This window comes from Trachypithecus francoisi, unplaced genomic scaffold (genome assembly GCF_009764315.1).
Source record: "Trachypithecus francoisi isolate TF-2019V2 unplaced genomic scaffold, Tfra_2.0 Lachesis_group0, whole genome shotgun sequence".
Classification (NCBI taxonomy): Eukaryota; Metazoa; Chordata; class Mammalia; order Primates; family Cercopithecidae; genus Trachypithecus; species Trachypithecus francoisi.
The window spans coordinates 136,316,871-136,344,677 of NW_022681453.1; the positions used below are offsets into that span (position 1 = coordinate 136,316,871).

A 27,807-nucleotide genomic window follows, 5' to 3' on the forward strand; every position below is an offset into this window, starting at 1 on the left:
GATAATTACATGTCAAATGTACCACTCTGGGGGGAAATGTTGATAATGGGGGATGCTATGCATATGTAGGGTGAAGGTATATGTAGGAAATTTCTGTACCTTCTGCTCAATTTTTAACTGCTCTAAAAAATAAGTTATATTTGAAAACCAAAATTCCCACAAAGAAAAGCCCAGACCCAAATGCCTTACTGGTCAATTCTACTAAACATTTAAAGAAAAATTAATACCAAATTTTCACTAAGACTTGAAAAAGACAGAAGAAGGAACACTTAACTCATTTGGGCAATATTTGAGGCCAGTATTACCCTGATATAAATACCAGACAATGACATCACAAGAAAAATAAACTATAAACCAATATCTCTTATAAATACAGAAGAAAAAATTCTTAACAAAACACTAGCAAACTGAATTCCCAACAATATATACAAATGATTCTATGCCATGACCAAGTGGGATTTATTCTGGGAATGAAAAGTTGATTTCACATCTGAAAAATGAATAGAAATAAGGACAAAAGCATTATCTAAATACATCTAGAGAAAGCACTTGGCAAAAGAAAACACTGTGATAAAAACACTCAACAAACTAGAAATGGAGTGGAATTTCTGAACTTGCTACAGGGCATATTCAACATTACATTTAAATGGTTACAACTGAATGCTTCTTCTCCAAGATCCTGAACAAAACAAGAATTGAGTTGAACTGTTGTACACTCAGTTAGTGTCCAGAGTGTTGGAGTGTTGCTTCGTGTGGAGAAACCCCACACATTTGGTATCAGAAGTGTTGTGTGAGTGGAAAAACTGTTTCTACAGAATAAACCAGTAAGGGAGATAAAAGAGTATACTGAAAAAATACTCAATCCAAAATAAGGCAGGGAAAAGTGAGGTAAGGGAACAAATAATAGTTAAAACAAATTCAAATGTATCAAGAATTACATTAAATGTAAATGACCCAGGCATTCAAACTAAAAGGCAGCAATTATCAGACTGGATAAGAAAATAAAATTTCTCTTCATTCATTACGTGTGTGCTAAATATAGTGACTACTTTTCAAAGAGTATGGTGTGGAAAAAGGGGTAAAGAAGAGTAAGTTTACAGAGGATGAGACTGACAAACACTACCTCAGCCAAGTGATCAAGGTTAATATAAATAGTAATAGCATGGACTTTTGATATGATATCATGAGAAGAGCATTTTGTCTCTGTGGTATTTCTCCCTACAACCTGTAATCTCAATCTATGAGAAAAATTAGAGCAAATCCAAATTGGGGTACATTCTACAACACACCTGATCAATGTCACTTTAAAATATCAAGGTCATCACAAACAGGGAATGTCTGAAAAACTGAGGAAGCCTAAGAAGATACGACAACTAAATGTAATGTGGTATCCTGAGTAGACTCCTGGGGTAGGAAAACTGTGTGCTAGATACAAACTAAGGAAATATACATCAACTATAGACTTTAGTTAACAATTATTCATCTTGGTTCATTAATTGTAAAAAATGTACCATACCAATGTAAAATGTTAATGAGAGGGAAACTGGATGTGGAGTATACGGGAACTCTCTCTACTATACAATATTCATGTAAACCTAAAACTATTCTAAAATAAAAAGATTACCTGCAAGAAAAAAGCAAGATTTAACAATATGATGTGTATACGAAATGAATTTTAAATATAAAAACACCCATAGATTAAAATAAAAGAAGAAAAAATGATACCATACAAATACTAAACATAAGAAAGCTGGAGTGGATATATTAATATCAGACAAAGTAGGTTCCAGAATAAAAAATGTTATCAGAGATGAAAAGGAACATTTAATAAGGATAAAGGAAACACCTAACAATCCTAGGTATGTGTTCTCCTTATAACAGAGCTTCAAAATACATGAAGTAAAAAACTTAACGAAACTAAAATTAGAAACAAACAAATTCACAACGACAGTTAAAAATTGCAACACTGCCGTCCTAATATTTGAAGATAAGAGGAAATCAATAAGGACATAGAAGACTTGAACAACACTAACAACCAGCTTGATCTAATTGACACAAATATAGCACTTCACCCAATCATTTTTTTAAAGTGCATACTCCTTTCAATTGCGTATTGAACATTCACCAAGTCAGACTATATGCTGAAACATAAAAAACAAAAAAATCATAAAACATATCTCAAGAAATTTTAAAAGGTTTAAAACTTATAAAATATATTATTTGGCCACAAAAAAATAAAACTTTAATGAATAACAAGTATATCAGGAGAATCTTTAATTATTTGAAAATTGAACAACACTCATAAATAATTGATGAGCAAAAGCAGAAATCACAAGAGAAATTAGAATATATTTTTAACCAAGTTAAGAGGAAAATATAGCATAGCAAAATTAGTAGAATGCAGCTAAAGCAGTGCTTAAAGAGAAATTTGTAGTTTTAAATGTTTGCAATAAAAAAGAAAAAAAGACTTAAAGCAATAATCTAAGCCAGGGGTTGAAAAACTTTACCCTTAAAGAACCCACTAGCAAATATCTTAGGTTTTGCAAGCCATGAAGTCTCTGTTGTGACTATTTAACTCTGTTGTTGTGGCATTAAAGCAGTAGAGATAATAGGTAAACAATTTAGCGTGGCTGTGAGTCAATAAATCTTTATTTAAAAAAGAAAACAAGGGGTGAGCCAGAAATGGCCCATAGGTTGTAGTTTGCTAGACCCTAGTTGAAGTGTACACTCTAATAATCCAGACAAAGAAGAGGAAATTAAACCCATACTAAGCAAAAGGAAGAAAAACATAAGAAAAAGAGAATCTATCTATAAAATAAAAACATGTAAAAACAATAAGGAAAAATAAAACCAAAAGCTGATTCTTTGAAAATATCAATAAAGTTGATAAACTTCTAACTATATTGAATAGAAAGGAAGATAAAAATTATCAATATGCATGAGGAAAAACATCACTACAGACACTACTAGAATTCTACAGACACTATAAAAATTCTACAAACACTAAAAGAATAAGAAAATACTATAAACAACTTTATACCCATAAATTCCTTTATCTAATTTTTAAAACATACATATTAACCAAATTGGAACAAAAAAAGTAGAAAACTGGAATAGTCCTATATTTATTAAAGAAATTGAATTCATAACAAAAAAATTCCAAAAAAGACAACTTATGCCCACTTTAATGAATATTTGGTAAATTCTATCAAACATTAATAGAAGAAATAATACCAGTTATACACACAGTGTCTCAGAAATAGGAAAGGAGGAAGACTTCTCAACTCATTTAATGAGGCCCATGTTAATCTGATACCAAAGCCAAACACATTACGAAGGAGAAACTGTGCCTGCAAAATGCTTAACAAAATATTAGCAAATTGAATCTAGATATATATAAAGGATAATATGCTGTAACCAAGTAGGGATAATCTAAGGAATGCATAGGTGATTTAACATTCAAAATAAATAAGAAAAAAACACAATGATCATCTTAATACATGCAAAAAATGCATTTCAGAAATTCAACGTATTTTTGTAATTAAAAATATAACTCTCAACAACTAGGAATAAAAGGAACTTCCTCAACTAAAATCTTGTTTAATAGTGAAAGATTATGCTTTCTATCTAAGATTAAGAGCTAGGCAATATATCCTGTCTCACCAATCCTGTTAAAGATTATACTATAGATCCTAGCCAGTGTAATAAAGGAAGAAAAAAAATATAGATTATTTTTAAAGGAGAAATAAAATGGTTTTTCTCTTCAGGTAAAAAAAACTGTATAAATAGAAAATTCTACTCAATCTACACAAAATGATTTAGAATTAATAAGTCAGTTTTCCAAAGTTTGAAGATATGAGGTCAATAGACAAAAGACAATTTTTTATACTAGCTATAAACATATGGAAATTAAAATATCTTAAAATTACATTTACAATAATGAAAAACATTAACTACTTCAGTACAAATTTAACAAAATATGTCAAGACTTGTACAATGAAAATCATAAAACATTGCTAAGAGAAATTAAAGAACATCTAAATAAGTAGAGAGGTAGACATGTTCATGAATCAGGACACTCATTTTTGGTAAGATGCCAATTATCTACAAAATGATCCACATATTCAATGCAGTCCCAAACAAAATTCCAGCAAATTTTTGTGAAAATTTGATAAGTTGATTCTAAAATGCATACAAAAATGCAAAGAACCTATACAAAACAAATTTAATAAAGAACAAAGTTACACATCTTGCTTTTAAAATCTAATATAAATCTATAGCAATCAAGACTGTGGTATTCATATAAAGACAGATATATAAATCAATGAAACAGAAGTAATATTTCAGAAATAGACCTATGCATATATGGCCAATTGCTTTTTTTTACAAAGATACCAAGTTAATTCAATGGGGAAAGAGTAATCTTTTCAATATATGGCTGAAATCACTGGATACATATATAGGAAAAACAATACCTCAACTCACACCATACACAAACATTAAATTGAAATGGATCATGGACTTGAACCTGAGAGTTAAACCTATAAAACTCTAAAAGAAAACATACGAGAAAACCTTTGTGAGTTTCGGTTATGCAAAGATTTCTTAGAATGAAAACAAAACACATGAACCATAGGAGAAATTTCGTTAAATTATATATTATCAAAATTAAAACTTTATACTCATTGAAAAATACCCTTAAGAAAATAAATGCAAGCCACAGACTGGTAGGAAATATGTGAAATATACATGTCAGAAAAAGGACTTGTGTTCAGAATACACAATTATTCTTTACAACAGGAGTCCCTAACCACCAGGCCAGAGACCAGTACCTGTCTGTGGCCTGCTAGGAACCAGGCCACACAGCAGGAGGTGAGTGATTGGTGAGTGAGCAAAGTTTCATCTGTATTTACAGACACTCCCCATCGCTCACATTACTGCCTGACCTTCGCCTCCCATCAGATCAGTGGTGGGATTAGATTCTTATAGGAGCATGAACCCTACTGTGAACTACACATGGAAGGGATCTAGGTTGCGTGCTCCATATGAGAATCTAATGGCTGATGATCTGTCACTGTCTGCCATCACCCCCAGATGGGACTATATAATTGCTGGAAAACAAGCTCCCATGGATTCTACATTATGGTGAGTTGTATAATTATTTCATTGTATATTACAATGTAATAATAATAGAAATAAAGTGCACAATAAATGTAATGCACTTGAATCGTTCCAAAACCATTCTCCCTCCACCCTGATCCATGGAAAAATTGTCTTCTATGAAATTGGTCCCTGGTGCTAAAAAGGGTGGGGAAAGTTGCCTTACAATTCAATAATGGGAAGACAAATCCCTTAATAAAAATGGGCAATAGACACTTCACCAATGAAGTATACAAATGACCAAAATATAAATAAAAAGCAATACAATATCATTATTTGTCAGTGAAATTAGCATTAAAACCATAGTTAGATACCATGACAAAACCACTAGAATGGTTAAAACTTAAAAGGCTGACAACAAAAACACTGGCCAGGATGCAGAGCCAATGGAATGCCCATAGGTTGCTGGTGGGAATGCAGTATGTCACAACCATGGTAGGAAACAAGTACACAGACAGCCCCTGCTGCATCCAGAACAAGACCCTTGTTGTTTATTTTATGCATTTTTTAAGGTTGGAATGTTTCTGCCCACTCCTCACAATTTTCGTATACTGAAATCCTAATCCCCAAGATGATAGCATTAAGATGTGTGGGCTTCTATTAATGTGCTCATAAAATAGGCCCAGGGGAAGTTGTTCACTCCTCCATTATATGAGTACAGCGAGAAGGTGCTGTCTATGAGTCAGTAAATGGGCCCTCCCCAGATATCAAATCTGTCGTTGCCTTGATCGGAAACTTCTCAGGCTTCAGAGCTGCAAGAAATAAATTTCTGTTGCTTAGAAGTTACCCAGTCTATGATATTTTGTTATAGCAGCCTGAACAGACTACTACAGTATCCATTGCCCTCACACTCCCTGACAGTCCCCATCTCCCACCACTCCTCACCCACAAGATTGGTCTCTGCAGAAACTGAGGTTGTTCCCAGCACTGCATTTTTTTAAAAAAAGACAAACCAACCAACAAACAAAACATGCTATTCAGTTTACTTCCCAAACCCCTTCTCCTCACTTTTCAGCCAATCTAAATTCTACATTTCTTGTAGAGTTCAACCAAAGGAACTCCCCGTCATCCCAGCCCATTCTGATTTTGCTCCCCTCTGAACTCTTCTGACACCTCCTATCTGTGCCACACTTGCAGGACCACAATAAAGAACCTGTCCTGAGATGTGCACATGGGTATCAAAGGGCAGCCACATTTTGTACCCTTATTATCCTTGCATAGTGCCTAGAAAAGGGCAGGCAACCAGTGCCCTGTGGTAACTCCAGCTTTGTATGACCTTTAAGTCTATGTGTGAATGTGTGAACCTTCATACCTGTTCTGCCTCTGATTGTGTGATGGGCTGTGCGTTATCTTCACCAGAAAATTCAGCATCATCTTCCTCCTCTGCAAGTGGTGCCAACCAAGTCCAGTCATGCCTGATGCCCAAGGTCTTTGGTACAGAGGTTAGTATACCAAGCTCCTCCTGGGTCTCTGAGCCCCTTTTCATCTCCATGACCAGGGGAATGATATCTTTGCTTTGTGCAGTACAGCCTCCTGTCATCTCTTTTTGCTTTGGTAACTTTTGCTTCCTGCACCACTTGTGACAGAAATGCTCAAGAGTGTGTCTCACAAAACAAAAAGCCCGGCGGAATCGATCCAGTGCTAACTGGACTTTAGTTTTCCTGGCCTCTCCTTCTAAGTTTCCATTTCTTTCCTCATTGCTAAAGGAATTGAGCAGTAAGGCAATGAAGAGGTTGAGCACCTGGGAATGGGGTGGGTAGCAAGAAGAAAGGAAAGTTTAGCAAAGGAAAAGATATAGTGGGTTTCCAGGACAACTTTTTCCCAAGACTAAAAACAGAATCAAATGAGAGATTTATGTCCCACTGTCTCCTAAGAAAGTTTATCTATCCAATAAATAAAAGATTGAGAAAGAAACAGAAACAGTAAGACAGAATAAAAATTGAAATTAGAGGGTACAAATAGCCAAGTCCACTTTCCCTACATATAAAGAACATGGATGAGTAGACCCTCACCAAGGTAAAGCAGAATGGGATAACCATATGGCAAAATTAAGAGTGTACGTTTCTTGAGGAAGAGCTGGATAGTGAGCTTTGATTTTTCCTGGAATTTCCCACAAGCAGATGAATCTGATATTCAAGCCAAATGTACAGTCCTTTCTTATTTGTATATTTGTGAGATGATGTACTTTACAGTTTCTTTAGGTCCTGTTGCCCTAACCTTAGTAATGTATTGAGGCCAAGCCAAGGGGGTTGGACCAAATATGCAACTCTTCTGTTGAACCACATATCACTTCAAATTCATGTAATCCCAATAGCTTCCTACCTGGGTTCTTTGCTCATAATTACACACCCTCTAATTCATCATCTTTACCTCCTCAAATTCCTTTGTTTGTGGCTCTCTTCAACTCAGCAATAGACAGCCTTTGGAGAGAAGTGCCCGGTGGGTGTGAATGGGTCTAGTCACAGTTCCTCAGCTGCACTGTGAGAATTCCCATCTCTGGATCTTTGCTTAAGCTCTCCTCTATCTGTCTAAGTTCTCCTTACCTTATAAGTGGTCTTTTCAAGTTCTGTAATCTTCCACAAATCCTTTCTCAGTGCTCTCCTCCCACTCCCACTGGTGATGCCCTGTTCTTCTGAGCTTTTGTATGTAACACTTACTGTCTAGGTACACCATTTATTAGGTACTTAGGATAAAGCTATCATGTGTAGAGAGTTAATTATATTGCACTATAGCCCCAACTTGATCCTGAAGATCTTGTGCAGTAAGGCAATGAAGTGCACTTAATTAGCCTCCTCATAAACATCTATGCTTCCAGCTGCAAGTAACACACTGAAGCCAGCTTATACAACAAAAAACTGTAGCATAACAAGAAGTTTGAAAATAGAACAGGGGGCCAATTATGACACGAATACAGGTTTGTTCTCTCTTTTCACTCTACCTGCCTCAGTGTTGGCTTTGTTTTAGGCTGGCTCTTCTCATGGTTGCATAATGCTTGCAGGTTTGGTTCAAACCCCTCTGGCTAGGCACCATTACCTCATTGAAGTTAGGGGAACAGGACCTAAAGAAACTGCACAAAGTACACCGTCTCTCAATTTGTGCAAACAGGAGAGGATTGCACAGCAGTCCTGCATGTCAGATCCATATTCCTGTGGGCAATTCCACCACAGTTCCAAGCTCATGATCTGGCTTTTAAAAAAGTCCAGAGGAAAAAGTCATAAAAAAGTCCAGAGGAAGTAAAAGGATCATTTTTTTAAACACATATTTCTTAAGAACGAAAGATTGTTCCCAAGTTTCTCCAGTGGACACCTCTTTACATCCTATTGACCATATGAACTCACAAAGTCCTACTTCAGCCAATCACTGGGGAAGAGAATACTATTGTCTTAGAAGAATCATCCAGAATAAAATAAATTTTGGGGCATCAGTCAAATGAGTAGTATGTGTCAAATAGGTTTTTTTCATGCTTATCATACTTTTTTCGAACAAAATTTGAATGAATATTTCAAATATTTATTTGGCATTATATTGAGAATAATAATTTTTACTAGTAAAGTTTTGCAAATGAAGTAATGTATTTGAGAGGCATGTAGGGTCTTTTATTTTTTTGAAAAAAATCTAAGAAACATACCACAAGTTTTCCTATCACCGTGATCAATATGAAGACAATAACACACAATGATGATGATGCATTCGCTTCTTGCATACATTCCCACATATTTTCGATCCATTCCCCGCAGAGGATGCGGAACACCACTAGGAAGGAGTGCCAGAAATCCCCCATGTGCCAGTGCCGTAAACATGAGACTGTTGGGCCTGTCAGGTTACAGAGTTTTGGACTCTTTTGAGAATTGAAGCTATGGCCAAAAAGCTGCATGCCAACTACTGAGAAAATAAAGATCACAATGACCAGGACCACAGTCAGGCTTCCAAGGGCTCCGACAGAGTTGCCGATTATCTTAATTAGTGTGTTCAAAGTTGGCCAGGATTTAGCTAACTTGAAGACCCTGAGCTGTAGAAAAAGACAACAAACAAAAATGGAAGAAAAGTCAGTTAAGGACAAATTCCATCTGTTCATCTATAAAGCAAATGACATATACCCAAACTTATGACATCCAAAACTTTTTTCAAAGTTAAATCCATCCTGAACATAGCCATCAACTCTCTGTCATAATCTAATGCTCACCTGTATCTACTTTCTTATTTGAAAATGGAAATATTGGCTGGACACAGTGGCTCACACCTGTAATCCCAGCACTTTGGAAGGCCAAGGCGGGTGGATTACAAGGTCAGGAGATTGAGACTATCCTGGCCAACATGGTGAAATCTCGTCTCTACTAAAAATACAAAAACATTAGCCGGACATGGTGGCGCATGCCTGTAGTCCCAGCTACTCGGGAGGCTGAGGCAGGGGAATCGCTTGAACCTGGGAGTCAGAGGTTGCAGTGAGCCGAGATTGCACCGTTGCATTCCAGCCTGGAGACTGAGCAAGACTCCATCACATACACACACACACACACACGGAAATATTTTGTCTTAGTTTTTTAATCATAAGGACTTTGGGATCAGCATGGTGACTGAGCTACATAATTGTTATATAAAATGAATGTTTTGGAATTCTGTGTAATATACCAAGTGTCAGCAAACTCTGGTCTGAGAGCCAAATCCAGTCCATTGCCTATTTTTGTATGACCTCAGAGACAGGAATACTTTTCCACATTTAAGTGATTGAAAAATGATCAGGCCAGGCACAGTGGCTCACACCTATAATCCCAGCACTTTGGGAGGTTGAGGTGGGTGATCACTTAAGCACCAGAGAGTTCAAGAACAGCCTGGACAACATGGTGAAACACCATGTCTACAAAAAATACAAAAATTAGCCAGGCGTGGTGGCATGCGCCTGTAGTCCCAGCTACTCGGGAGGCTGAGGAGGGAGGATGGCTTGAGCCTGGGAGGCGGAGGTTGCAGTGAGCTGAGATCACGCCACTGCACTACAGCCTGGGCGACAGAGCCAAACTCTGTCTCAAAAAAGAAAATGACAATAATCAAAAGGATATTTCATGATGCATTAAAATCATGTGAAGTTCAAGTTTCAGCATCCATAAAGTTTATTGGAACATAGCCACGCGCATTGATTTTTTAAAGTCTATGGCTTCTTTTATGCTACAATGGCAAAGCTTAATGGTTGCAACACAGACCACATAGCCTGTAAGGCTGAAAACATTTACCATCTGGCCCTTTACAGAGAACGTTTGCTAACTTCTGCATTATATAATTCAGGTCACGAGTTTGAATCTAAGCCTCATAAGAATGATTACAGTAATATGACGTTTGTAGTCAGGAGAGAAAAGGCAATCAGCTATTCAAGACTTGTATACTTTTTCCAAAGATAAATTTTATCCTAGATCTTCACAGACTTTATAGGAAACAACATTAGAGAAAACGTAGAAACTTGTTTCATAGGTTGTTTCTTATATTAACTTTTGATGTAAACTGACGGTTTTACTCCAAAGTACAATTTTGTTAAGCACATCCCCTATTTGGGGATGGAAATATTGCAGGTCAGTAAGGCTTCTGCTTGAAGAGGACTGTCATTGTCTGCTCAAAGGGGAGCTAGGAGCATCCCAGGAAGAAACTGTGGTTCCATTCTCATACAGAGACAATGCCACAGACTTCCGTGCATTAGAGCCTGGCTGTAATAAGCCTAAACAATGATAAAGCAAATGCAATTTTGCTTACCTGAGTGCTAATAAAACATTAGTAGAAAAGCTTAATAACACTTGACTTTGAGCAGTGTAACCTCTTACTATATCCCAAGTATAAAAAATACAAAATGTACACTTACGTAACTGAATTAAGTATCTTACTCTATAGGCTTAGAAATATTATCTAAAAAAGAAAAGGTAAATATCTTTGAAAGGGGATGAAATCCCACCTTGGAGGTTTTCTAGTTTCCCCTCTCAGATTGGATTTATCTGTAGTCCTCTGTCTATACCTTTCCTGGACTCTGTCACGCTGTACTGTGCATGTAGCCCAGTCTTGTATCGCTCCTGTGCTGCAAACTTCTCAAACACAGTGATTTCCTCATCTTTGTTCCTTCCCTTGTGTCAATTTATATTAGGCACTCTGTAAAGGTTTCCAGAATGCTTCCAAACTGCATAGAGGGCAAAGACTACAGAACAGGAATGTGGCACTGGCAGCAGTGAGAAAGAAACTTGTGAGATGGCACCTGCCATCAGCTCCCCTGCATTCCTCCCATGCATTCTACAGTCTTCACCCCGCTTGGTGAACCCAATATGACCGGAGAGATGGGAATATTTTCTCTTATTTAGTTATTGCCTCAGAGCTCCATGGGAAAAAAGAGTGTTGGAAGGGTTGTGCACAGAGCAAGGAGCAGAGCCCCCACACTGGGAGACACAATTTTGTACCCAGTTGCCTAAAGGGTCATCTCTGGCAGGAAGGGGCTGAGGGTATAAGGGTTCAGTTAAGCGAAGACCCCCAGGGACTTGCAAGGCTATCAAAGATCTGTGCAGGAAGAGGAGTGCAGTTTTGGTTCTGGGGTTAAAGTAAGACAAATTAAAGTTTAGTCCAAGATAACCATTGAATTCTCTCAAGGCTTTTTTTCCACTTAGTCGGCTACGTTTATGCAGTAAAATAAGAAAGTGCCTTACCACTCTGAAGGAACGCAAGAATGGCCAGCTTCTCTTTTGAAATTTACTGTTCATTACATCTGCAAAACTCAGAAGAGCAACAATGCTGTCAAAAATGTTCCAGCCTCGGCGAAAGTAGTGGTAGGGATCGAGAGCAATGATTTTTAGGCACATTTCTGCCATAAAAATGCTAGTGAAAACCTACGGTGGGACAAAGAAGAATGAGAGAAGGAAGCTGCAGAGACACACTTTTAAGAATGGCCCAAGGGAAGTACAGAGGTTACAAAGAAATGAAAAGTATTCTCATGATTGATACACTATACCCTAAAGTCCATGCAATAGAAACATTTACTGTTGTAGCATGAACCTCACCGTGACTTTGCTCCTCTCTCCATCCCTCTCTATGGTGCCCAGAGCAATGTAACCAAGCTCAAAGACACCAGAATGGAAAATGAATATTACTTCTCATTCTGTTGAAGATAAAGCAAAATGGTATTACTGGTAGATGGCAGGGTGACAGAAAGTGTCAGGCAATTTCTCCTCTGAATTCTCTTTAGAATACCAATTAAAACAATTAAAATAGGGAGAGAAGGAATGTATACAATAGCCCTGAAAACTAAGGGTAACTATCCCCCATAAACTAGAATCCAGGAGGAGTTCACCTGACCACCTAATTTCAACACCTTGATCAAAAAAATTAAAAATAAAAACAAAAAAGGGGCACAGATCATAGAATTAGAAAACACTTCCAGGGACAAAAAACTGTCTTTGAGCAACTCAATATATGGGATAAGCCTTAGATTGGTTATGGTTATGGTTGAAAGAAGAATTAGTGATTTAGAATACAATCCTAAAAACTCATTCAGAATGCAGGGCTCACACTTCCAGAACAAAATATCAAAGAATAAAAAGAAGAGGCAGGAATTACAAAAAGTACTGAATTTTGTATTTTCCATGGGCAAAACAGTTTTGTCTTTGTCTTCAATAATCAGATAAATAAGGTTTAAGAAATTTGTAAAAATGTTGAATGTAGTAACCAATTAAAAACTAAATCTGTCTTCCATATCTTTGCAGAAAATAAAGCAAATCATTTCTTCACAGCAAATAGCACAGTCTTATCACATACAAACACAAATGAATAGAAATGAAAAAAGCAAGAATATAAAAATAATAAGGTAATATTCAAAGGATTAAAGTCTTTACAAAGATTTTTATAAAACTGTCTACTACAATTCTGGGGGAACCTATAAATGACCAAATTCAATTATTAAAAATAATGGATTATCTGTTTTTATAAATGATTCAATGATTTACTATTTATTTTTTAAAATGCCTAAAATAAAATGGCACAAGTTAAAGACAAAAGGATAGCAAAGATAAATCCAGGGTAGAAAAATAAAAATAAATCAAGAGTTACAAAGAAAATTCAAGTTTATTTTCATATTCCCCCTTTAAATACTGCTATCTACTCCTGCTCAACGTCACCACCAGTATCTAAAAGCATTCAGTGATGCCTGTCCTAGATAATTGTGTAGTCATCCCCACCTCTTTTGACTCACTCCTCCTTCTTGTATCTTCTTTAGGCTTTAGGCATCAAGCTCTACAGCATCCCTAGATACCTTGGGACCATTAGTTTTGTCAATTCAATCCAATTTTTCTTTATGTCTTCTTGGCATTCAGTATATCCCTCCGATTAGAGCAATCTCTATCCTAGAGAGTTAATTTTCTAGTCCAGTCCTGCAGAACTCCACAGAGTGGCTTAATCCTGGCCCATATATCAGAGGAGGGAAGTTTTGATATGTTCCTTGGAACTCACGACTCCAAGGCTTCTCACCACCACTACTACCATGGGAGCAATAAATAGTGTGGCTGCCATTTTGGTATTGTATATCCAGGGAGTAGGCACATGGAATGGAAACACAAGCTATGTATATGGTTCTACATATTTCCTGCCAGTTTTTAGGAGCTAGGGTGCAGCTGCTGCTTGTGTACTTGAAAAACAACAATGTCCCTGTGGTCCTGTGGCTCCTCCTGCTCTGGAGGAAATGAAGAAGAATGTCAGTCACTCAGTTTCCAACTGCAAAATGTAGCTTCACCTCCACACTCAGGATGTCTAGTCAGTGGGAAATCTGAGATGGGGGTTTTTCTCGTTTTCTAAATTTGGACCAGTAGATGAAAACAAATCACCTTTGCAATTGGGAAGCCCTGTCCACGGAGATGACTCTGGATTTTTGAGTATTCTATAGAACTTATTCAGTAACTCCATTCCACCAGAAGATGCTGAAAGGTGGAGTCTGCTGACCATACCTCTGTGGACACAGCTTTCTGCCTTCAACTGAAACAATTTCAGCTCATTTCTGGGATGCCTCAGCAAAGGATAGTTGAATATATGGCCAGGAGACCCTGATCTGTTACAAGGAACTATGTGTTAGGTTTGTCAAGCAGCATGGAATCTAGTCTAACCCATTCACACCCACAAGGCATTTATTCCCAAAGGCAGCATGGAGAAAGGAATTTATGTGTTATGTGCAGACTGCCTGTGAGGAGAACCACCCTGGTTTTATACTACAGTTCCAGGCTGCTCCTTGTGGAGGGATGTGGAACTGAGGATGACAGGACTTGCCTCTAGTTCCACACCATCGTAAACCTGATGCGTAAAAGTGCTCTGTGAATGAACTCCTGATTCAATAATTCAATAGATGCAGTGGGTTCTTTTTTTTTTTTTTTTTGAGATGGAGTCTCGCTCTGTCACCCAGGCTGGAGTACAGTGGCACGATCTCGGCTCACAGCAAGATCCGCCTCCCAGGTTCATGCCATTCTCCTGCCTCAGCCTCCCAAGTAGTTGGGACTACAGGTGCCCACCACCACGCCCGGCTAATTTTTTGTATTTTTAGTAGAGACGGGGTTTCACCATGTTAGCCAGGATGGTCTCGATCTCCTGACCTCGTGATCCGCCCACCTCAGCCTCCCAAAGTGCTGGGATAACAGGCATGAGCCACTGTGCCTGGCCACAGTGGGTTCTTAACAATGTAAAACAATTTTTTAAAAGACATGTAAAAAGACATCATAACAAAAAAATACCAAAAAAGGAGAAAAAAACTAAATAAAAATACATACATACACACATGCGTACATATTGCTTGGAAATATTCTGCAATGCTAAAAACGATCATCTTTGTCAGTAGGTACATGGGACATGAATTTATTCTATTTCCCTTATTTATATTTTTCCTTATTTTTAAAAAATAAAACAGCATTTATTATTTTTTAAATTAGAAAAATAAAACAAAAGTTTAAAAAGAAAAGGCTAGATATTCTGATAAGGTTTTTAGCTCATTAACCCATCAGCTAATTAGGGTAGATCATCTGGTGGGCAATTATTTATTGTTTCTGATATTCGAGGGACTAATTTTTCTTTGAGAAAAATGCCCTCCACAAGAACCATAAACTGAAGTGAACAGTCCTTGAAAAGTCTGCTCCCCTTAGTTTTCCCAATTTAACTGAGACTAGATCTATCCAATGAGAAATATATTGAAGCAGGCTCAAGTCTGGGAATTCACCCCATCTCACCCTGACCACCCCCCAAACAACCCCTCCCAGAAAAGTGAACCTCCCACAGCTGCCAGGCCCTGATCCATCTTTCCAGGGAGAATAACACCTAGTAACGGTAGTCACATTATTTTGTGACAAATGATGGCATGAATATCACTGGGACCACAGCAGTCATTACCATGGTTCTCTGGATATGGTTAACATTTTCTTGATTATCTCAGAGAGCTGACCTTTTCGGATGTCTGCTTGCATCTGGCTTACCACTGAATGACTAAAGAGATACCTGAACATACCAGAGGGCCAACTCAGGACACATGGACAATTTCTGAAACGAACTGGGTAAAAGTAAAACCATAACAGCCATCTTTTCCCTCTACTCCACTGAAGGGGACAAAAACCTAGGTTAGATTAGGTCATTCACAAAATGTTTGGACTTTGAAGAGTTATACTTTAAAGTTTGGAATTTGTTTTTATTTTTAAAAAGCATAATGTTACCAAATTCCCTGTATTCAACATCTTCTCAAAACTGGGCTCCATCTTGTGATGCTCCATGGCCAAGAAGACAGTGTTGATGATGATGCAGATGGTGATGGCCAGCTCAGTAAATGGGTCAGTCATCACTGTTCTCAGGACCTTCTTAATGTACAGCCACGGGGGGCAGCAGTTCCACACGAGGTATTTGGATGCCAGGTTTTCCCCGCAAGGGAGACAAGGCTCTTGTGATTTTTCTTGTTCTGGAGGAGAATGAGCGAGAGGTTGAGGAGTTAGCTCTGAAGCAATCCAGATGCTCTTTGCCTGAGTGCATTCCTTCCTCCCTCTTCCCCAGGGCCTCCTGATACATGATCAGTTGTGAAAGGCTTTGATTTGTGTAGCCAGAAAGGTTTTTCCACCAATCATAGTGCAGAAGAGACAATATTCCACATACAACTAGCATGCGGCACAGTCAAGTCCATCAAATATTTACACTCTTACTGAGCATCCAGGAACTGGGCTTTGCTCTTAAATATATAGATGTGGAAGTCAACATTGGCTGGCTGGCTGCGAATCCAAAAGACCGATAGATACAGGCCCAAGTTATGTCCGCTCAAGACAGACCATAAGGTCAGCTGTAACAGAGGCAAAAGGGGCAACCAGGGCTCAAGGAAAGGGGCATCTGTAAGCACTGAAACAGTAAAAGGGGCTCTATCCACTAGTTGAGTTTAGACCACCCCTGAATTCCCTGACACCACTGATTTCCCTGGCACCACTGCAGGGACACATGCAGGGCAAAGGAGATGATGCAGTAGGCTTAAAAGTGCTAGAGGACCTATTTGACACCCCCTCCCCTTGCAGGGACTTGATTCTGCTCCTGAACACCAACCTCTGGGGTGGGGTCCTGTTACCTGCTGTTAACCTGGTCCATCAGATGGTTCCAGCCTATCTACACAGGTCTTCTATTGCCCATGTGGGGTTTCTGACTCTAACTTCAATAACAACTGCCACCTCCTGGAGACTCCAAGGTCTTCTGTTCTTTGACTGACTATCGTTGTCACTTGGATCTCTTGTGACTCCCTGGCCTGGTTGTGAGGCCCTGTTTACAACCATTTCAGAAGTGGTTTACAACCACTTCAGACCAAGCATTTGGTCTGAAGTCCCATCCCAAGTCTAGCCAGCTTCCACCACTATCCAAGTGTCAGTTTAGAGTGGGCCCACAAGAAAGGTCTGTTTCTTGTGAGTCACTTTGTTTACTTGCTCCAAAGAAGCAAAGAAAGTCACTCTTTGCAGGACGGTAGAGTGGGTTGGTTCCAAAACAGCCTCCTTTGCAGAGGGCTTCTAGGGGATTGGGAAGAAGAAGAATGGAAGGACATCATTGAAGTAGGTTTTCCCTTGGATTAGAAGATGGAACTTACCCTTCATGGTGATGGTGAGGATGCTGACAGCACTCAGTGCTCTCTGCCTTTGGAGAGGATCTCTATGCTCATCAAAGTGGTCCAGTGATAGATTCTGGGACAGTCGTTTGGTTTGCTCTAGGAGCTGTGGCTGTAAGAGAAGGCATGGCACACCTTCTAAAGACAAGGGTTGCCTCTCCTCAAAACTTAACTATTTTGTTCCAATGCTATGTGTAACAAAAGTGCTCAACATTTTCTATAGGTCTACTCACCTCGTTTTACAGCATGCCAAATATTCAGTTTTCTTATTTCATTTTTAACAGATAAGAGAAGTCTGGTTTGATCATTCATATTTCCTGTGCATGCACATTTCTAGGGTCCTATCTACAGAGATTTTACTTTCTCTGTGTTTTATTCACTTCCAACAAAGAGCAAACAAAATTTTACAAAAACTAGTAAGCAATGGTTCAGGGTATGAAAGCAATATAGAACCCCATTTGAAAACAATGTTTAAAGGGGCAGAAGTGGAGTATAAATTTAGAAAGGTGTACTGGAGCCAGATTGTGAAGTGCTGGCTCCAGTTGTGAAGTGAACAACTGCCTACACTGATTTTTAAAATGGTCAGTAACTAAAAAGAACAATCCCACTAAATATCACAAAATCTATATCCCAAACCTCAAGCACACTCTCAAGCTGTGCCCAAGGGCTAGCTGACTGTCTCACATCCACCTCCATTCTAAAGTTACTGGAATTAAAGAATGCAAACCTCCAGTTATCCAGAAAACTTGGGTTTTCCTAATGGCTTATTTTCCAAGGGTTCTGACTGACCAGGGCCCCAGAGGGAACTATCCTTTTGTGATAAGTCAATCTAGATAGTCTTTCTATGAGCTCTCTCCCTATTACTACAGCAGAGAACTGATCATAGCAGCAGATGGGATCCTTCTACCTACTTCTGCAAAGGCCCCTCAATTCCTTTTCCCCACCGCATTATCAGGCATACATATCCACCTTCTACCTACTGCATCTCCCTCTATCTCAGGAAAGTGGCTCTTGCCATCTTTACCTATATCTTTAGCATCTTCCTCTCTTCTGACTTTTCTCTGGACAATTAAAATATGTCTGAACATCTCCTGCCTTAATGATAAGAATAACTTTTTCTGCTGCCCATCCCTCCCCGCCGCCCCCCAACCGCCCCCGCCAGCTTCATTTCTGCACATTATGCTGCCTAATCAACATCCCTGCTTGGAGGTCCCATAAGCATCTCGAAATTGGCACATTCAAAACTGAACGAGCCATCTTTCCACTCCCAAAATGTGTACCTTTCCTGTCTCCATAAATTACCCTTCATCAAGTTAGCTAATCATGTCGGAAACCAGGACTTATCCCCACACTGTCCATCAACTCAACTGCTAAATTTCATCTTCTGCAGATCACGGTCATCTGTTAATTGCTCTTCATCCTCACTTCCCTAACCTTGGTTTAAGCCACAGGTACCCCTTATTTGGTTACCACAACAACCTGTTAACTGGTTGCCTCCAGTCTTGCCCTCCTCCAATCCCCTGTCTTCAATGCATCCAGGATTTCACAAATTCAGTCATATCTCTCTCTTATATAAACCTTTCAATGCTCTTTACCCCTTGCCCTCTTTGCAAAGGGTAAACTCTTTTGTGATCCCCCAACTGATCATTATAGCCTCGTGCCACCCACCCTCCCCCAGCCTCATCACACATGTGCACACATGAGCACGCATGCACACACACACGCACTTGCAAATTTTCTAATGGGTCATGTTCTCCTGCTTGCCTTCGCTTCTAGGCTTTTGCACATTCTGTTCTCTCTGCAGGTAATGCTCTCTTTTTCCTTTTGCTGGTGAATTCATCCTTTCAACTGACACATCCAATCAACATCCCTGCATCTTCTGGGGATCCTTTTCTTATCTACTGCTTTTCCCCCAGGCCCCATGAATTCTGGATGCTCTTGGTTTTCCCACCCATATGTCCTTACTTGAGGACTTTCTCTGATGACTCAAATCCCCTCTTCTTTAGTGCACAGCAAGTAGGAAATTAGAGGGAAATTATTGTCTTCAGTCTTCAGCAATCTTTAATCTATGATGGACAAAAGTTGGTATATATACCAACATATATATATATATACACACACACACATATATATACACACTCTGATGCCCTTACTTCAAAAGGATTAAACTCCAACTACCTGGCTTCAGTGGTAACTGGCTTGATAATGCATCTTCACTGGTTACCTTCCATTCCATATAGCGTTTCTTCCCTCCTTTCCCAGTGCTGCCTAGGATCACTTCCCAAATAATCTACTTACACTGTAATGTCTTTGGGTTTGCTTCCGAGGGAGCCTACACTAACACATAGTTCCTCCTCTGTTCTCCCACAGTGATCAGCACATCAGTCATCACATTGACTCGTAACTGCCTTCTTATCAGTATGTCTTCATCATTAGCTGTACACTCTGTGGAGTATAAATCATGTATCCCTAGTAGCTATCCCAGTGCCAAGAAGATAGTAAACACTGTAAACACTCTAAATTGATGTTTAAAAATAAATGGATAATTGAAAAGACACATGGATGCATGAAAGTATGTGCAAATGGATGAATGAATAAATGAGTAAATGAATAAATGAATTCTTTCAATGTGATTGGCAATTGGCCCTGTCCCCGGGACGGCACTATGGTATCACTAATGCCCTGGATAAGACTTACCTTTTTTTGGGAATCTTCATCAGAATCTGACCCTGGAGGCTGGCCTTTCCCAGACTCTCTCAAAAAGAAGGACTTCCTTTTCTTAATACCAAAGAGCTTTCTCTTTTGGGGGGTAAAATATGATGTTTCGAGGGAAGTAAGTGAACTTCTGTCAATTCCCATGGCAACCAGAGCCTTCAAATTGAACAAAAGCAATTAAAGAATAGATTACACCTCCTCATGAAACATTGCAAATGACCCCGACCTTAGAGTGGTGAAAATCTCTCTTCTGGTAGCTCTGTATCATTTAAATTGCTCATCATCTATCTAGACTATGCTAGCTCTGTTATTATTTATCTGGGGAAACATGTCCTGTTTTTGCACAGAAATTGCAGCCACCAAAAGCAGCATTGACTCTTTCATATCTCTGTGTCACTGCCCCTTACCACAGTGTCCAATATGTGCTAGGCACTCAATAAATACTTATGCCTGATAATGCAGATGTTAAGCACTTATGATGGGCATCCTTCTGACAAATCTTAGAGAGGATCCGTGCAAGTATAAAACATAGTCCCTGTCCTGAAAATTCTAGACTTGAGCTGGAAGAATCTAAAGATTCCACGGAAACTATTAGAATGGCCTATAAATGTGACAAGGATTTCAAACAGGGAGAGGTGATCATTGTTCTAGAGTCCACTTCAAGCAAAGACCCCGAACACAAACATCTCCAGATTTCCACCAGAAAGCCTGGAGCACAGAGCCTAGATTTACATAAACTTATGTTGTATCGTCTAGTCAGTAATTTGGGGCATGTCTTAGAAGGCTTAGGCTTCAGAAGGTCAAAAAGGATCAAGGCCAAGAGTTCCCCGTTTTCAAGGGCCTGGTGCCTGGACAATTTTGTGAAAGATAGCTGTACAGTCGTTCTGCAAGGGACTTATATTCTCAGAAAAGCACCAGGAGAGAAAGCGCTGAGACCAGGCCAAGGGTGGCAGCCTTGAGTCTCAGGTCACATTGCCTCTGGGGACCCCTTCCCCTCCCCAAACCAGATCCCACTGTCTGACCCCATGTCCCTACCTCCTTTTCCTCCTTTAACAGCTGCTGGGCTTCCTGAAACATCTTTTCCTTGGCCTCTATCTCTGCAGCTACATTCTTGTTCTGCTCCTCATACGCCATGGTAACAACAGCCAGGGTTAAGTTAATCAGGTAGAAGGAGCCCAGGAAAATGACCACAATGAAGAAGAAGACTGAGTAGAGTCCAGCAGTACGCAGGGTCTGCAAAGGACACAGCATGTTCTTGCATCTCAAACCTTCTTCCACAGGAGGGTGACCATCACCTCAAGCAAGGACCACACAGTAGCAGACAATTGGTCTTCCCCAACACTGGTGGGCTCAGTTGACCACAGAATCATCCATAGCTTCCCTAATATCCCAGGGATTCCTGATGCCCTGTCTCTCAGTGGGGAGATACTATCCACACCTTCACATGGAAGTTTCAGTGACTTTACTATCTATAACTCTCTCAAGAGTATCTGCATTTTTAAAATAAAAGTGGCAAGAGAGATAGTGCTAGTGGCAAAACTTCAGGCAGTAGGGAATCTGGAGGGGGCTAATATTTCTATGAAGAGGAGGGTTTTTTTGGAATCTTCTTCCAAATATTGCATTTATTTTTTTCTTGAAGTTTCTTTTTTTTTTTATTTTTTATTTTGAGACGGAATTTCACTCTATCACCCAGGCTGGAGTACAGTAGTATGATCTCAGCTCACTGCAACCTCCACCTCCTAGATTCGAGTGATTCTCCTGCCTCAGCTTTCTGAATAGTGGGGATTACAGGCACTTGCCACCACGCCCTGCTAATTTTTGCATTTTTAGTAGAGATGGGTTTTCACCATATTGGCCAGGCTGGTCTTGAACTCCTGACCTCAAGCCTCAACTTCCCAAAGTGCTGGGATTACAGGCGTTGAGTCAGCGTGCCCGGCCAATTTTCTTGAAGTTTCTAACAGAATTAGTAATGCAGAATTTGACAGTATGACTGTTAAATATGAGACAGATGATAAAAGTGGGGGATGAATGGTAGTTATAAATAAATGGTAGATAAATAGATAAGTGATAGATAGAGGGGGAAGGAAAAGGATGGAGGGAGAGAGGAAAAAGAGAGACTATAAATAGATAACCTGTTGATAAAGCTTCTCCCAGGAATCTTGGGTCATAAGCCGGAACATGGCAAGAAAAGACCAGCCAAAGTTGTCAAAATTCGTATAATTATAGTCAGGATTAATTTTGGTGTGGTTACATTCATATTGTGTGGAACAGGTACTAGATATTGGAAAGAAACAGAGAAATAATTATATATGCCACAGCCAAGCTTCCCTTTCCTTCCAACAACACTGGTTTTTCTGATGGGCTCACACCAGGAGCCCTAGAGGGAGTATTTGTAAAGTGGCCATTGCCCTGTCTGACAAGACTCTTTTGCTAATGAACTGATTAATAAATTCATATAAGATAGTTTTTCACTGAAAAATTGAGTACAGTGACACGTGAACAATGAACAGTAAAAAAGCACATACAGTGAATATTAAGTCTTCCTCTCTTCCCTGTCTCCTGATCCCACTTCCTAGAGGCAATAGTTAACAGGTACTTTTGTAAATTTCCGGAAGTTTGCTATGACTGTACAGCACATCTGTATCTATACACAACTTTTATAATACACAAAAATGGAAACATGCTTTGCACACTCTCCTGCACCTTGCTTTTTTTAGTGGAACAATATAGTTTACAGCTCTTTTCATATCACTATACAGGGAGATATATTATTTCTTTTCATGTCTATAGTTCTATGATTTAACTGCTCTGCTAATGATGAATATTTAGGTTTCAGTAATTGACAGTCCTTCACTCTTACAAACATTTGGGCAATGAATATCTTTGAACATAGGTCTTTTCCCATATTACGAAAACACACATTATTGAGTGTATCCAAAAGATGTACTAAGGGTATGTATTTCTTAGTTTTTTTATAAATAGTATTTTAATCAAAGTAATACATGCACATGGCTTAAAAATTACATGCACCAAAAAGCTTATAATGAAATCAATTGTATCATTCTCTAACTGTCATTTATATACCCCAAATTCAACCACTGTTAACTCTTCTACCTCTGTATATCTAAATAGTGCTTACACTGATATTTGATTTATCAATTGTAGTTCGTGTTGATTAACTTCTTGCTATGGTAGACATTTTTTCTTGGCTTTTTCATGTTGCTTTTCCATGTTTTACTCCCTCATTCTTCTGGAGCACCTCTCAATTAGCTTCTTAAGAAGATTGTGTGATCTTTGCATATATGAATATATATTTATTCCATTTTCATAATCAACTGGTAGTTTGGCCAGAAATAGAATTCTGAGTTGCAAATTTTTCCTTAGCAATATGAAAGCACTGCTCACCTATTATCCTGTGTTGCTATTAAGAATTCTTACGCCAGTTTGATTTTTGTTCCATTGTGGGTGACCTTCTTTTGCCCTTTAGTTTTAAAATCTTTTTCCAGAAAGTTCTGAAATGCCATGATAATGTCCTCAGCATGATTCTTTCTCATTCACTGTGTTGGGAACTTTCTGGAGCACTGAGGGACTTGCATCTTTAGTCCCAGGTAAATTATCTGCATCATTTCTTCACTAATTTCCTCCCTTTCGTTTAGTCAGTGCTCTAGTTCTAGAATTCCTACTTAGTCAAAAATTGGAACTTTTGGATTGACATTTACTCTCACGATTTTCTGTTCTCTGTCTTTTTCCTACTTTGGAGGCTATTTTGTCAACTTCATCTTTTAGTTCTAATGTTGATTTTTGTGTAATAATGTTTAATTTCTAATAAGTTTCTTGTTTTTTTGTTTTTGTTTTTGTTTTTTCACAACAAGCTGCTTTTTGCTTTATGTAAGTATTATCTCTTTTAATTTCACCAAGGACACTATTCAAAGTTTTCGGAGCCCTTTCTGGTTCCCTTGTTTTGTTCAAGGCCACATTTTCTATGGCTTTATCTTGGCCTCCTTTTTACCCAAGATTTTCTTCAGATGCCTGGTGAGCCTGAGCTGTTCATGTGTTTTAATCAGAGGACCTGACAAGCTGATTGGAATTTGCCTGGTGGGCAGAGTGGGACTTTGTGAGTGGTAAGTTTTGCTTTACGGTGACTGAGGAGGAGGGCATCCATTGTGCCCTCTTTCTCACCAGATCTGGAGGAAATTCTGTGAAGTCCCAGTGCCCTCTAACTTCTAGGAGTCTGTTGAGGATGGACCTACCGTATTTAATCTCCCTCATTTCTTGGCCACCATTCAAAATATAAGCCTATTTTGTTCAATCTCCTCCTCTCTGGGGGCACCTTCTCATCAACTTGTACAGGTGATTCAGCCTCTCTGCCAGCATCCCTATCTCAGCTAATGACATTATCACTCACTCACACCTATATAAGAAACATTTGTAACAGTTTTCTCTCCTTTGTGCTTCCCGCCACTCTCATACACATGGCTTTGTACACACAAATACACACCAACACCCCCTCTTCAATCTCCACAATTTTTTCTATTTATTTATTTTTACCTACTATTTTAGGTTCTGGGGTACATGTGCAGGTTGGTTATATAGGTAAACTCATGTCACAGGGGTTTGTTGTACAGATTATTTCATCACCCGGGTACTAAGCCTAATATCCAATAGTTATTTTTTCCGCTCTTCTTGCTGCTCCTACCCTTCATCCTCAAGTAGGCTGCAGTAGCTGTTGTTCTTCTCTATGTCCATGAGTTCTCATCATTTAACTCCCACTTACAAGTGAGAACATGCAGTATTTGGTTTTCTGTTTCCTGCTTTAGTTTGCTAAGGCTAGTGGCCTCTAACTCCATCCATGTTCCAGCAAAAGACATAATCTCGCACTTTTTTATGGCTGCACAGTATTCCATAGTGTATGTGTACCACATTTTCTTTATCCAGTTTGTCACTAATGGGCATTCAGGTTGCTTCCATGTCTTTGCTATTGTGAATAGTGCTGCAATGAACATGCACATGTGTGTGTCTTTACAGTAGAATGATTTATATTCCTCTGGGTACTTACCCAGTAATGCGATTGCTGGGATGAATCCAGCAACAGTAGTTCTGTTTTAGATCTTTGAGGAATTGCCACACTGCTTTCCACAATGGTTGAATTAATTTATACTTCTACTAACAGTGTGTGTGTTCCCTTTTCTCCACAACATTGCCAGCATCTGTTATTTTTTGACTTTCTAATGATAGCCATTCTGACTGCTGTGAAATAGTATCTTATTGTGGTTTTGATTTGCATTTGTCTAATGGTGAGTGATGTTGAGCTTTTTTTCATATGCTTATTGGCTGCATGTAAGTCTTCTTAAAAAAAAAAAAAAAAAGGTCTATTCATGTCCTTTGCCCACTTTTCAGTGGAGTTGTTTTCTTATTGTAAATTTGTTTAAGTTCCTTATAGATGCTGAATATCAGACCTTTAACAGATGCATAGTTTGTAAATACTTTCTCCCATTCTGTAGGTTGTCTGTTTACTCTTAATAGTTCTTTGTTTTTGTTTTTCTGTGCAGAAGCTCTTAAGTTTAGTTAGATCCCATTTGTCAAATTTTGGTTTCATTCTGATTGCTTTTGGCATCTTCATCATGAAATCTTTGCCCATTTCTATATCCAGAATGGTATTGCCTAGGTTGTCTTCCAGAGTTTTTATAGTTTGGGGATTTACATTTATGTCTTTAATCCATCTTGAGTTGATTTTTGCATATGGTGTAAGAAAGGAGTCGGTTTCAATCTTCTGCATATAGCTAGCCAGTTATTCCAGCACCATTTATTGAATAGGGTGTTTTCCCCATTGCTTGTTTTGTCAGCTTTGTTCACGATCAGGTGGTTGTAGGTGTGCAGCCTTATTTCTGGGCTCTCTATTCTGTACATTGATGTATATGATTGTTTTTGTATCAGTACCATGCTGTTTTGGTTACTGTAGCCCTGTTGTATATTTTGAAATTGGGAAATGTGATTCCTCCAGCTTTGTACTTTTTACATAGGATTGCCTTGGGTATTTGGGCTCTTTCTTGATTCCATATGAATTTTAAAATAGCATTTTTAAAATTCTGTCAAGAATGTCATTGGTAATTTGATAGGAATAGCATTGAATCTGTAAATTGCTTTAGGCAGTATGCCCATTTTAATGATATTGATTCTTCCTATCCATGAGCATGAGATGTTTTTCCATTTGTTTGTGTCATTTTTAATTTCTTTGGGCAGCATTTAGCAATTCTCATTGTAGAGATCTTTCACCTCCCTGTTGGCTGTATTCCTATGTATTTTATTCTTTTGTCACAATCATGAATAGGATTGCATTCCTGATTTGGCTCTTGGCTTGGCTGTTGGTATACAGGAATGTTAATGGTTTTTGTACATTGATTTTGTATCTTGAAACTTTGCTGGAGTTGTTTATCAGCTAAAGGAGCTTTTGAGCTGAGACTATGGGGTTTTCTGGATATAGAGTCATGTTACCTGCAAATAGGGATAGTTTGACTTCTTCTTTTCCTATTTGGAGGTCCTTTATTTTCCTTTTCTTCCTGATTGCTCTGTCCAGGACTCCCAATACTATGTTGAGTAGGAGTGGTGAGAGAGGGTATCCTGTCTTGTACTACTTTTCAAGGAGAATGCTTCCAGCTTTTCCCCATTCAGTATGATGTTGGTTGTGGGTTTGTCATAGATGGCTCTTATTATTTTGAGGTACGTTCCTTCAATATCTAGTGTTTTGAGAGTTTTGAACATGAAGGGATATTGAATTTATCAAAAGCCTTTTCTGCAACTATTGAAATAATCATGTGTTTTTTGACTTTAGTTCTGATGAATCACATTTATTGATTTGCGTATGTTGAAATAATCATGCATCCCAAGGATGAAGCCTACTTGATTGTGGTGGATTAGCTTTTTAATGTGCTGCTGGATTAGGTTTGCAAGTATTTTGTTGAGGATTTTTGCATCAATGTTCATCAAGGATATTGACCTAAAGTTTTCTTTTTTTGTTGTACCTCTGCCAAGTTTTGGTATCAGGATGATGCTGGTCTCATTGAATCATTTGGGGAGGAGTCCCTGCTCCTCAATTTTTGGAATAGTTTCTGTAGGAATGGTACCTGCTCTTCTTTCTACATCTAGTAGAATTCAGCTATGGATCCATCTGGTCTTGGGAGTTTTTTGGTTGGTAGGCTATTTACTATAGATTCAATTTTGGAGCTTGTTATTGGTCTATTCAGGGAACAGGAAAAATAGTTTTTTCCGGTTCATTCTTGGCAGGGTGTTTGTGTCCAGGTATTCTTAGTTTGTGTGCTTAGAGGTGTTTGTAGTAGTTTTTGATGGTTATTTTTATTTATGTGGGGTCAGTGGTAACATCCCTTTTGTCATTTCTAATTGTGTTTATTTGGATTTCCTTATTTTTTGTCTTCTGCTAGCTTTGCTCTTGCTTATAACTCTTTCCACTGTGACGTGACATCGTTAAGTTATTTTTAAGTTTTTGATGTGGGCATTTAGTGCTATGAATTTTCTCTTAACACTGCCTCAGCTGTGTCCCAGAGATTCTGGCATGTTTTATCTTTGTTCTCATTAGTTCCAAAAAACTTCTTGATTTCTGCTTTAATTTCATTATTTACTCAAAAGTCATTCAGAGGCATGTTGTTTAATTTCCACGTAATTGCATGGTTTTGAGTGATTTTTTTTAGTCTTTTCTTCTATTTTTATTGTGCTGTGGTCTGAAAGTGTGTTTGGTATGATTTTGGTTCTTTTGCATTTGCTGAGGCTTGTTCTATGTTCCATTATGTGGTCAATTTTAGAGTATGTGCCAT

At 38.6% G+C, this 27,807-nt stretch overlaps 1 protein-coding gene across 2 annotated transcripts in view; it reads right to left on the reverse strand.

Moving 5' to 3' along the window:
- SCN11A (sodium voltage-gated channel alpha subunit 11) overlaps positions 1–27,807 on the reverse strand; it is a 111,146-nt gene that overhangs the window by 54,242 nt on the left and 29,097 nt on the right. Inside the window, exons 8-16 of one of the 2 annotated variants that reach the window (XM_033212077.1) lie at positions 22,114–22,255; positions 21,017–21,214; positions 19,964–20,137; positions 17,249–17,378; positions 15,855–16,093; positions 11,829–12,008; positions 8,789–9,169; positions 6,473–6,901; positions 615–617 (exon numbers count right to left, since the gene is read on the reverse strand). In XM_033212077.1, the coding sequence (XP_033067968.1) occupies positions 615–617; positions 6,473–6,901; positions 8,789–9,169; positions 11,829–12,008; positions 15,855–16,093; positions 17,249–17,378; positions 19,964–20,137; positions 21,017–21,214; positions 22,114–22,255 (1,876 nt within the window). The remainder of the gene's footprint in view (positions 1–614; positions 618–6,472; positions 6,902–8,788; positions 9,170–11,828; positions 12,009–15,854; positions 16,094–17,248; positions 17,379–19,963; positions 20,138–21,016; positions 21,215–22,113; positions 22,256–27,807) is intronic. The other variant, XM_033212076.1, reaches the window with a different exon arrangement.